The sequence below is a fragment of the Haplochromis burtoni genome, unplaced genomic scaffold (genome assembly GCF_018398535.1).
Source record: "Haplochromis burtoni strain Fernald_Lab_line unplaced genomic scaffold, NCSU_Asbu1 Contig_474, whole genome shotgun sequence".
Lineage (NCBI taxonomy): Eukaryota > Metazoa > Chordata > Actinopteri > Cichliformes > Cichlidae > Haplochromis > Haplochromis burtoni.
In genome coordinates, this window is record NW_024582835.1 from 47,820 (window position 1) to 61,025 (window position 13,206).

Below are 13,206 nucleotides of genomic sequence, written 5' to 3' on the forward strand. Positions count from 1 at the left end.
ATGTGCGCAGTGAAGGATTCCACTTCTTGTGTCTTGATTTTGACCCAGGTGTCGTCCACATATCTGTACCAGTGGCTAGGTACTCTTCCTTTGAAAGAGCCAAGAGCCTTCCTTTCCACTTCCTCCATGAAGAGATTGGCTACAATAGGTGACACGGGGGAGCCCATGGCACAGCCATGTTTTTGTCTGTAGAAACCCTCGTTGTATTTGAAATAAGTGGTGGTAAGGCAGAGGTCTAACAGTGTGCAGATCTGATCGGGTGTGAAGTTGGTCCTGTCTTCCAAGGAGCTGTCTTCTTGTAGTCGTTTTCTGACAGTCTCCACTGCCTCCGTGGTGGGTATGCAAGTGACGGGAGAGACTACGTCAAAGGACACCATGGTTTCATCTGGATCCAGGGTAAGATTCTGGACTTTGTCGGTGAAGTCGGTGGAGTTCTTGATGTCATGTGGGGTGTTCCCCACAAGACGTGCTAGGATGGTAGCAAGGTGTTTCAAGATGTTGTAAGTGGCTGAGTTTATGCTACTGACCATGGGTGTGAGTGTGACACCTTCTTTGTGGATCTTAGGAAGTCCGTAAATGCAGGGTATGGCATGCCCTGGGTAAAGGCGGTGATATGTAAGGCGGTCAATGATTTTGTCCTTTTCAAGGTCTTGAAGGCAAGCTATAACTTTATTTTTGTAGCTGCTTGTGGGGTCTCGCTTTAAGGCTTTGTAGGTATTGTTGTCACTGAGGAGAGTAGTGATCTTTGTGTTTAGGACCACGGTGCATCTTTCCTTATCAGCTGGTCCCTCCCTCTCCACAGCCACCTCCTCAAGCTTATCCGGGGGAACACAAAGGCGTTCACAGGCCAGCCGAGAGATATAATCTCTCCAGCGTGTCCTGGGTCTGCCCCGGGGCCTCCTCCCGGTGGGACATGCCCTGAACACCTCACCCAGGAGGCGCCCAGGAGGCATCCTTGTCAGATGCCCGAACCACCTCACTGGCTCCTTTCGATGTGGAGGAGCAGCGGCTCTACTCTGAGCCCCTCCCGGATGGCGAACTTCTCACCCTATCTCTAAGGGAGAGGCCAGCCACCCTTGGAGGAAGCTCATTTCCACCGCTTGTATCCGCGATCTCGTTCTTTCTCACTACCCACAGCTCGTGCCAATTCAATTCAATTCAATTTTATTTATATAGCGCCAAATCACAACAAAAGTCGCCTCAAGGCGCTTCATAGATACAGAGAAAAACCCAACAATCATATGACCCCCTATGAGCAAGCACTTTGGCGACAGTGGGAAGGAAAAACTCCCTTTTAACAGGAAGAAACCTCCGGCAGAACCAGGCTCAGGGAGGGGCGGGGCCATCTGCTGCGACCGGTTGGGGTGAGAGAAGGAAGACAGGATAAAGACATGCTGTGGAAGAGAGACAGAGGTTAATAACAGATATGATTCAATGCAGAGAGGTCTTTAACTACATAGTGAGTGAGAAAGGTGACTGGAAAGGAAAAACTCAATGCATCATGGGAATCCCCGGCAGCCTACGTCTATTGCAGCATAACTAAGGGAGGATTCAGGGTCACCTGGTCCAGCCCTAACTATATGCTTTAGCAAAAAGGAAAGTTTTAAGCCTAATCTTAAAAGTAGAGATAGTGTCTGTCTCCCGAATCCAAACTGGAAGCTGGTTCCACAGAAGAGGGGCCTGAAAACTGAAGGCTCTGCCTCCCATTCTACTTTTAAATACTCTAGGAACAACAAGTAGGCCTGCAGAGCGAGAGCGAAGTGCTCTAATAGGTGATATGGTACTACAAGGTCATTAAGATAAGATGGGGCCTGATTATTCTAAGACCTTGTATGTGAGGAGCAGGCCATAGGTGAGGGTAGGGACGTAGATCAATCGGAAATTGAGAGCTTCGCTTTTACACTCAGCTCCCTCTTCACCACGAGGACCGGTGCAGCGTCCGCATTACTGCAGCCTGCAGCCCCAATCCGTCTGTCGATCTCCGGCTCCCTTCTCCCATCACTCGCGAACAAGACCCCGAGATACTTGAACTCCTCCACTTGGGGCAGGAACTCATCCCCGACCCGGAGTGGGCACTCCACCCTTTTCCGGCTGAGAACCATGGCCTCAGATTTGGAGGTGCTGATCCTCATTCCCGCTGCTTCACACTCGCTGCGAACCGTTCCAGTGCGAGCTGGAGGCCCATCACCCGATGAAGCCAACAGAACCACATCATCCGCAAAAGCAGAGATGAGATTCTGAGGCCACCGAAGTGAAAGCCCTCCGCCACTTGGCTGCGCCTAGAAATCCTGTCCATAAAAATTATGAACAGAACCGGTGACAAAGGGCAGCCCTGGCGGAGCCCATCACCCACCGGGAACAAGTCCGACTTATTGCCGGCAATGCGAACCAAGCTCTTGCAACAGTTGTATAGGGATCGAATGGCCCGTAGCAATGGGCCAGACACCCCAATCACAATCCTGCCATTAAGTGCAAATTAATATCAGCTGGTTCAACTGATAGCTTTTAAAACAGGTGTTTCATTGCCAACAAACATGATGGGTAAAACCAATGAGCTCTCTCAAGACCTTAGCAACCGTTTTATTGCAAAACATACTGATGGCATTGGTTGTAGGAGAGTTTCAAAATTACTGAAGGTTGTAGTGAACACTGTTGGGGCCATAATCTGGAAGTGAGGCATCATCAGCATACAGCACTGGTATGCTTCATAAAACTGAACAAAAGAATGAACAGAAAATGTACCAAGACATTCTTGATAAAAATCTGCTACCATCTACCAGGATGATGAAGATGGGTCAAAATCACACCTGAGCAGCGCATGTGTGTAGTTTCTCCATGCCGGAGGCAACTTGACCAACAAAGGCTTTTGTACTAAGTATTAAATCAGTTTAATTAAGCTTTTTCCCTGTATCATTTCTCATTATTACACATTATTACACACAGAATTATGCAAAATCATAATATATGGCAGGGCAACCAGGACAGGATTGCTGATTGTTGGAGGGTACCAGTCGTGCTGGTGTTCCTGTAACGATCGATTTTAGGGATTTAAGCGCAGAGCAGGTTGACGTTTCCAACCACAGAGTTTATTTACAACACCAGTGCAGAATATATACAGTCGAGGGAAAATCCGTGGTTCTGAGGGTCCAAGGGAAAACTCTCGCGCACTCATTCTCTTCTTCTCGTTCCAACACACACACGTCCATACAGCGGGAAGGTCACAGATCTGGGGAGGAAAACTATTACACAAGAGAGGGCCCCTGGTGAGCTCATCACTGGACCCAGTTTAGTTTGAACAGCCTGGCACCGGAGTGGATGATGCCGTCACCTCCTACATCGTTCCCTCGCTCACCTGGGAGCACTGTGAGAATCATGTTGTTTGATTTCTCCAGTGCCTTCAACACCATTCTTCCCACAGTCCTGAATGACAAGCTGGAGAACTCAGGTGTGGACCATCACCTCACTACCTGGATTCTGGACTACCTCACCGACCGACCACAGTATGTGAGAACTCAGCGCTGTGTGTCGGACATGGTCGTCTGCAGTACGGCCCCACAGGGAATGGTTCGGGCTCCGTTCCTCTTCACCATCTGCACTGCAGACTTCTCCCACAACTCCACCCAGTGCTTCCTTCAGAAGTTATCTGAGGACTCTGCAATAGTCAACCTCATCACTGATGGGGACCACAAGGAGTACAGAGAACTGCCCAATGACTTTGTGGCATCTCTGCTGGGGACAGGAACAGACTGAACGGGCTGATCCAGAGGGCCAGCTCTGTTCTAGGATGCCCTCTGGACCCAGTGGAGGTGGTGAGTGACAGGAGAATGGTGGCTAAGCTGTCATCCCTGTTGGACAACATCTCCCACCCCATGCAGGAGACTCTGACAGCACTGAGCAGCTCCTTCAGTGGCTGCAGCACCCACGATGTGGGACTGAGAGATTTCGCAGGTCTTTCCTTCCAACTGCTGTCAGACTCTACAACATGGTCTCTGCAGAGGACCACAAACGTGCAGACACACACACACGTGCAATTTTCCCAATGTAACAAAGTATTTTATTCTATTTGTATAGTACTTATTCTGTTGTATATAGTAGAGCAGGGCGATATGGCCAAAAATATTTATCACGATATATATTTGAAAATTTGCGATAACGATATATCTGACGATATAATGGATGCGAGACAAAATACAACTCCACAACATTACTAGCGCAAAAAGACAACCTTCCATTTATTTTCACTTAAACAAGAAGCTGGTTTTTATGTACATTAAAGCTTTATAAAAATGCAACAGTGCAAATGCAAATTCCTTGCTGAAAGTTTAACCAAAAGGCATTTCCAGTAGAAATGGGCTGACATATCCTGAGCATAACCATGTATAATATCCACTGAAGTTAAAAAGAGGTGCTTTGCAACATTAAACTGCAGTGTGCAGTACGTATGTTTCGGACCATAAGGTGCACGGGATTATAAGGCACATTAAGCGAAACAAAGCAGTCAGATAAATCAAACTTTATTAAACTCATTCTTCTTGCTTCCTCCACTTCTGTGCCATTGATTCATTAATGTTGAATTCTCTGGCAGCTGCTCTATTCCCATGTTGTTGCAGTATATTAATGACTAACCTCGTATTGTGGATGGATTATCTCAGTTGTTCTCCTGACTTATGTTTGGTTCGTTTACAGCATCCTGCCATGCGATTGCATTTGTCTCTAACCATGAGGAAGCTTCACGTTAACTTTTATAAGTGGAAAAAAGTTAGCGTTCATCCTCCAGCTTCACTGTTTATGTTATGTTATGCTAACATAGCTGTGTCGCTAGCGATCACGTAGCACATCATTATATACCAGCTAGCCCAACTTCAGTAACCCTACAAACGTCACTGCTGTTTAGTTTCCTGTCTTCATTTATGTTGGAAGTGATAGCAGAGCTGTACGTTTGATTTTTTTCAGAAATCTCTCAGTCAGAACATGCAATATCATGCTTAGGTAACTAGCGAAACTAGCGAGCTAACTTCCGCTAGCTTCCTGCTAACTTCTAACTCCGTTAAATGTAATAACTTTTGTTTTCATGGATGCCTGGAAGTTAAACTTCATAGTTACACCTGGTAAAGCAGCAATGCTGATCGTTTTATTAAAGATGAAAGAATTTAGACAGCTTTTAACTCTCAGTGATGCTGCAGTGTTGTTTGACCTGAAGCATACAGAGTTTAGGACCCAGATTACTCCCAGATTTAAGAGCATCTTAGTCCGACAAATACGACAATAACAACGGCCGCTTGCATGTTCTGCAAAAAAATGTGCTTTGTTGTGTATCTGACGGACAAACACCAAACCAGTTCCACATCACTGAAGTTGCACCATTTTTACCAATTCTGGTTCATCTGTTTCACTAAACAATCGGCCATGTGCGTATGAAAACAAAGGCACTGCGCATGCGCGTTTTACTCCCATTCTATCGCGATATTTCATTTTCCTATCGTTGCCTAACATTATACCGGTATTACCGTGAACGGTATAATATGGCCCAGCCCTAGTATATAGTGTTCTTTTCTGTTTTGTATAGTATGTTATCCTGTTTATCTTATTCTATTCTATTGCTTGTTTGTTTGTTTTTCTCTTAATTTTTTCTGCTCTTATACTTTCTGCCATGATCAAAACATTTCCCATGTGTGGGACTAATAAAGGTTTATCGTATCTCTCTTATCTTGTATCTGTTGCACATTCTTTCCTGCCTAGCCAGTCGATATAAGTCATTTTCTCCTTACTTAGCGTCCAGCCTGGCATACAGCTATCAGCTTTTTCCTTTGCAACCTCTCACTGTGCTGTAAACCTAACCTTTCTGTACTCTTGCCAGTTTGGAAAATCAAATATTTGATAACCCATAAATGTGATGATTTGGCAAAGATTTTGCACCAGATGCCCTTCCTGACACAACCCTCCCCATTTAACTGGGCTTGGGACTGGCACTAGGAGTACACCGACTTAGTAGTAACTTGTGATTGGTATCCCCATCATCACCATAGCAACCTCGCGGCAAGTCACATGTTCGTCATATGTCACATTAGGCCCATTTAATCAAGTCATTAGTGAACTATTTTCTTGAAATGTGGTGTTCCTATATAGTGAACTATAAAGAAAAGCAGAAAAAAAGCAATTTCAAAGAATAATTTCTTTGAAATTTCTTTAAAAAAAAAATATCATTGAAAATATGAGTGTGATGTGGACTTTCTAAAATTTCTAAACCACATTTAAGAAACTCAAATATATAAATGGTTTTCACATCTATTTTGAAGTTATTTTATTACAGAACTGATCTTCATATTGTTTAGTCTGTTAATCTGCAAACCTGCAAAAGAACTGAACAACATCTAATAAAAATGGCTTGCTGCAAAAATATCAAACAAAGCCGAGGCCAGAGCTTAATCCTACAGTGATAAAAGAAGAATACAAATAACAGTTTGTTTACTTTTTATTTTAGTAGGAACTATGTGTCATTTTTAAAGATAAAAAGGCACAAACTGCTTCATCGAATTCATAGTCTTTGTTATTTATGAGGTAACGTTTTAATAAAAGATATCACACAGGTTGCAATGGATAGCTAGCAGCTAAATCTGTAAATCTGCTATTAGCAGTTTACTTTTTCAATCCCTTTGTTTTTAGCTTTAATATTATTAATCTTAAGAAGTCATTTTACTTATGATAAATAACCCCATGAGCAACCAAACCATACATGGCATAGATGGAAAAAAGACATTTTAATACACACTAGCGCATAACATGCTAGACTACTTACTTCTAGCTTTACCACAGATGTTTATTTCTAAGTTATGTGATAAGCCATGTGTGTATTAGCAGCTTGGTCTATGCGGTGAAGTGAATGCAAATTCCTTTCATAATGTACAGCAGTGGTACCCAAACTTTTTTTGCTGGGCCCCCCTTTGTTTTACATGAAAAATGTTCACCCCCCCCGCGAACACGCACGCACACGTGCACACAAATGCATCCTCCAACCACACACACCCATATTTTGCTCCATTGCGGTTTATTTCACACCTCAAACATTTAGTAAACAGTTAAGAAAATACAGGCAATCTGCAATAAATTACAGGTAGTAATAAAATAAACTACTAACTCTTTTACACTGCTTCCGCACCTACACAGGTATTTATTTTTTTTTTTTTTTGTGATCCGATTCTGTCTTTATTTTATGGAGACTCTACATTTAATGTATTGAAGCTTCTGGAATGTGAGCCGATAGATAACCAACCGCAAACTCATCTTTCCTTATTGGGGTTATTTTGGCACAGTTTAATTCAACCAAATTTTAAAAAAGAAGTCCACAGTCACATAGAAGTAATCTTTTAGCCTTTTCTTGGCTTGAATTAATTGAACACTATTTTAAATCCAGTCATTCCTTTTTTTTTTTTTTTTTGCGCCTGTCCCGTTTGGCTCTTTTGCCATCAGAATTGTTGTCTAAAGGCAAAGAAAGATGCCCAACGGATTTACTTTACCAAATTGACCATCCCAGCCTTGCCGTAATGGTCCATTTGATTCACCTTTTATTGTTTATTTTATTTTCACTTACTGAATACGGGACAGACTTGACTGGGGGAAAGAAGGGGAGAAAGAAAGAGGGAAAGAGAAACAGCTGAGAAGAGGGACGGGGGAGAAGGGCAAAAGACAAAAACCAACAGAACGGGCAGAGAAAAAAAATGCATATATCAATCACCTGGATCACCTGCTGAGAAAGAAAAAAGAAAGCAAGCAGAAGAGAACAAGAGTAATAGAATAAACAACATCACAATGATATATGGGAATATGACAGTAAATACTAAATGTTAAACATTATTGTGCAGCACATAAGATCAACAGAACACAGTGTGCTTTGAGGTAGGAGCCAAAAAGGGTGTAGTTTGTGGGTGTGATCACCCGTGTGTACACCTGTGAGCATGGACGCGCTTGTTTTTTGTTTTTTAAAAGGTTCCTTCATGTAATAATCTGCTAGAGGGTGTGGGGGGGCCACAGCCCCGTCCTCCAGGGCATGAAGCAGGTATGGAGGAGATCAAAACTCCAGACATCCAGAGGCCCCCAGAACACAAGAGACCAAGGAAGCTATCCATTTCTTCATTTAGTCCAAGGTTGAGGTCGCCTCCAAGAACAAGTGTGCCATCTAAGTGTTCAGAGAGTGCACTGAAAAAACCGTGAAAGAATGAGGGATCATCAACATTTGGACCATATACACTTGCAATACATAGCTTTTTATCAAGTATAGATAGTTTAATGATTAAGAATCTGCCCTCTGGATCTATAACTGTATCGAGTACTGTGAAATTAATATTTTTATGTATTAAAATTGCTACTCCCCTTTGTCTAGAATTATAACAAGCTGAGAACACATTAGGAAACTCAGGTGTTTTAAGTTCATTCGAACCTCTAAGAGGTCTGTGGGTCTCTTGTAAAAGGACAACATCTGCCTGTAGTTTTTTGAGTTGGTTAAATATTTTTAACCTCTTTACTCTGGAGCCAGCTCCATTTATATTCCATGTAATGAACCTCAGTGTACCCATAGATGTTTGTGTATAACTAGGGATGTATGCTGTGTGCGTCGCTTAGACAGGTGGAGAGAATACGTCACTTGTTCATAAATAAAGAGAAGGAGAGAGAGAAAAAATGTGTGGCGAGATGCTCCCTGAGTCTGACTTTGTGTATGCATAGTTACTAATATGCAGTGTTGGGTAAGTTACTTTAAAATAGTAACTTAGTTACATTACTAGTTACTTCTCTCAAAAGTAACTCAGTTACTTCAAGTTACTCGTTACTTTCAAAGTAACTAGTTACTAGGGAAAGTAACTTTGGTTTTACTCAGAATTCTCTTGTTAATGTGTTTCTTCCATAACTTTGCCAGTCTTCTAGCTTGCTTACTTGCCACAAGTGCACTGTGCCACCTACCAATAGAAAGGAAAAGATAATGTGCATATTTCCACGAGAGAAATCCCACGCCTGGACCGTCATTGACTGCTGCCATGATTCTAGCCTACGTCACAGCGTCATGTGCGCCTTTTACATCCAACACAAAAACTGCAGTCGTGGTGCTTTCGATTGTACTCAGAACTCAGAAATTCTGCCTTCTGAATAGGAAGATGTAGGTAACACCAGACTGCAGATGAGCTGCATACAGGGCTGGACTGGGACAGAAAATTCCCGGGCATTTTGACTAGAGACCGGCCCACCATTATAGGAAAAATCATAAAGCCTTTGAATGAAAACAAACACTGTTGTGACAGTGATGTTCACTGTTCTGATGGTATATATGCATCAATCTATCAATCGTTTGTTGTAAGATTCAGATAATTATTTTTTAAAAGCGAGACATTTTAAATGAGAATAAGAAAGAAAAGTATTTCTTTGTGCCCCCTTTCCCTGTTAATGCCCTACCTGCCCCCTGGCAACACTTTGCTAGACCCGCCCCTGCACAGTTACCAGCTGTCAGCTACCTAAAAAAGGATCCTGGTGTTATTTGTCTCTCAGAAACAGTTCATAACTTCCCTTCAACTCATTCATGTCACCTAAAAGGTAAACCTGTTTCTCCATCACCTGTTCAGCTCTGATGATTCAGTAAGGACATCTCCTGGTTTCATCTTCATGTTTCCCTCTCACCAGATAACCAAACCATATCATGACCAGCAGCTTTACAGCTGTGGCTCCAGCAAACATCAGCTGATACTAGAAATTAATATTAAATAAATTCTAACAACAGCTGATCAAGCTTAAACGTGCTGCTGTTGTTTAGCGCGACATCCGCTGGTTTCCTCTTTCGGCGCAAAGTGGGCGATAAACAAACAAGAGAGCCGATCAGCTGATCATTGATCAGTTTTCATGATTGAAGTAGAAACGGGAGAGGGAGGGGGGAGAATGAAGAAGAAGAGGCAGCTGTGCAGCAAAGACACAGAATAACTCCAGCTTTGTGTCTTTTTCATTGTAGCTGAATTACGGGACAAACTGTTCCTTTTCACCTCAATAAGAAACGCGTAATATTTTCTCTGAATACCAGACGGGACGGTTGGCAACTCTAATAACTTATGAACAAAATAAAGTTCAACATCATTAACTTCATAGCACCACCCAGCTGTATAGAAACTCCGTCATGCTAGCTAGCACGCAGTACGGAAAAAGTCAGAATAACGAAAATAAACTCCACCTAAACTTGGTTCATATCTGACCCAGAGAGACTGCAGGTCATAACTTCTTACCTGAAGTTCAGTTCACACTTGGACCGGCGGCCGCCTCGGGTCTCTTTTCCTTCTGCGTCCCTTTTCCTTCATCCACCTGCTGGCCTCCACCACTTGCTAATGTTACTGAATCTGTGGAAGCTCCGCGATAGCCACCACACGAAGTAACGAGTAACGACCCTATCTAAATCCCAGTAACGAGTAACGCGTTCCTGATTTTGGCATAATAACTAGTTACCGTGCTCGTTACCACAATAATAACGTAGTTACTGTAACGCGTTACTTAATAACGCGTTAGTCCCAACACTGCTAATATGAGTAGGCTTGGCTTAAGTGTGTGTATCCTAAACGACTGTGTGCGCTGTCTGACTGAAGTAAATGTGCTGCCGTTGAGCGCATGGTGCGTATGTGTCGAAATAAAGGATGTTTGTGGATGAGTGTCGAAGCAGGTGATCGAGGCAGTGAAAGGAATAAAGAAAGAAACCAAGGACAGGGGTGAGCAGCATAAAACCAAGAGGGGGAAAAGAGAGGGAAAAAAAACGAGAAGAAAAAAAACAGAAACAAAACGTAAACATTCCAATTAAATCACTGACGGAGAGTGACGGTGTTAATTCTGCTATGAAATCACACTTTAAGATGCGATTTGATACTGGTAAGTTAAACAGATGTTAATGCAAGTTAGTGTGAGTGGATAGGGAAATGGTGTAGCTGATTCTTATCTGGTGTGAGGTTAATACAGCCACGGAGTGATGTTGGGGTCGCGGTGGAGCTGTCCGTCCACGTACAGCCGGTCCACAGCGATGACAGCGCGGGAGCCCTTCTGGATGAAGCCGCGTCGGATTGGGAAGAGGACCCTGCGTCGTTCCAAGATCTCTTTGGGGAACTGGTCGTTCACGCTGAAGTCCGTTCCTTTTAATTCCCTGCCGCGGCTTTTCACATGTTGCTTTTGTTTGAAGTGGCCGAATTTGGCCACGATAGGACGTGGTCTCCCGGCCGTAGCCCGAATGGGGCCGAGGCGATGTACCCGATCGAAGACGATGTTCTTCACAGTGTCCTCCGGCAGCTTCAGGTGGGTTTTGATGAAGCTTTTTACCGTGGTCTCCGCGTCCTCTCCAGCGGCTTCTGGAATACCAGAAAATACCAGATTATCACGCATGCTACGAGCTTGTAGATCGATAACTGTTTCTTTTATTTTTTTATTTTCTCTATTGAGCTGGGTAACATTATCTGTGAGACATTTCACCGACTCCCTTTGATAGGTTTGTAGCATAAACCTATTCGCTGGAACGTTGAAGACAATATAATTACACCGCAAAGCAAGACACAAAGTAGGCAAAGTCTTCATGTTACTCGTGCACGGGAGAGAACCGGACAAACGCCGTTCCTTCGCTTGACCCCAGTTGCTCTCGTCCGTTCTCCCGTACCACTGTCCTTTTATTGAGGTTACATGAATATGCATAGGTTCATTAACATATGACGTCTACATACACACAAAGAGTACCTTGCCTGTGTGTGTGTGTGTGTGTGTGTGTGTGTGTGTGGTACTGCTGATCAAAGGGTCATAAAAGCACACAAGCAAACATCCTTGGTCAGGAAGAGGGTAGACCCCCCCTCATCCTAGATAACACAGTAAGGAAGTCCAGCAGTTCATTTATCTAAACAAAAGGCTCTTATACTTAAACAGATATACGTGTGTTTACTATACCATAAATCAGCAAAGGAAGATACGATCTCTCCTCTGTAGGGGAGTGAACTCACCCCCTCTTCATGCCACACAGAGTTGTTACAGACCTCTTAGGATGAGACATTCTTTCAATCTACAAATGATTATATACTTCTAAGCATCTATGGTTAAATATTTCTAAGCATAAATGACAATCAACAATACAAACTCTAACATCCTTAGCGTGGCATTTTCAGCAGCAAGCGTTTCCACCTGCTGCTGGCTGTACTCCAGGGATTCTCGCAAGCATTTAAATTCTCGGTGAAGAATCTCCACCAAGGACAGCCTTGCGTCGAAACTGGACAATCGCTTGTCGATTGACTCCAGTATGTCAGCAATATCTTTGCCGGCTGGCGATGTTGAGCCGGGGGAATCTGCCGGGCGTTGTCTTTTCGACGACGGCGTCTCAGGTTTGGCCGGGGAAGCTGCACACTGGGTCTTCTTCATCACGAGATCCTGAAAGCACTGATCAATATAATCTTGGAGAGCCTCTAAACTCTCCTCGTTGTTCTCCAGGGTGTTGGAGATTATTTAGACAAATAGTGTTAGTTATAAGACAATTGATAAGTGTATTTGGTAATACTGAAGCTTAAATGAATTTGTTCAAATCTAAACTACCATTTGCTTTAATTTTCCGCCAAAATCTCCGGCGTCTGACGTCAGTTACAACATGAGTCAGTTACAACATGAGTCGCTTACTTGTGTCCGTCACTACATGTATTGTAAGGTATTTTTGAAAACGCAGCTGTCTCGTCCACACGTAAACGGCGTTTCGAATCACGAAAACTGAGACTTTTTAAAACTCCTTTTTTGCGTTTACGTGTGGACGAGGAATACAGAGTTCATCACGCAACGTCAAAGGTATGTGCCTTTTTTCATGTCACGCTGTGCGCCACATTATTGTTTACATGAGATGAATTAGCAGAATGGTAGATAGTCAGATTAACAGTATTTTGTCTCTATCTTCAGTTTATATATCCCTCCATTTACAAAGGCAGAGACGTCACGGTGGTATTATTTTACATGTAGTTGTTTTTTTCCTGTGTAATAATATTCAACATTGCGTTTGTGTCCAACGTGTTTGTTTGTTTTTTTCCCCCTACCCCCCCCCCCACGCCCCCCTGCAATGGCTCTGTGCCTCCCCTCCCTGCAATTGCCCTGCCCCCCCCAGTGGGCGGGCCCCACACTTTGGGAAGGTCTGATGTTCAGGAACAGTTGGCAAAGTACCTCTCTAAGGACGGACATAGACAT

General features: G+C 43.4%; 1 protein-coding gene across 1 annotated transcript; it reads right to left on the reverse strand.

Moving 5' to 3' along the window:
• Window positions 1-10,547: 10,547 nt before the first annotated feature.
• LOC121812226 lies at window positions 10,548-12,626 on the reverse strand. The gene is made up of 2 exons (XM_042213737.1): window positions 12,134-12,626; window positions 10,548-11,482 (listed from the first exon to the last, which is right to left on the reverse strand). Exons 1-2 carry the CDS (start codon window positions 12,400-12,402, stop codon window positions 10,963-10,965), a joined length of 789 nt encoding a protein of 262 aa, XP_042069671.1. The 5' UTR covers window positions 12,403-12,626; the 3' UTR covers window positions 10,548-10,962.
• Window positions 12,627-13,206: the final 580 nt, after the last annotated feature.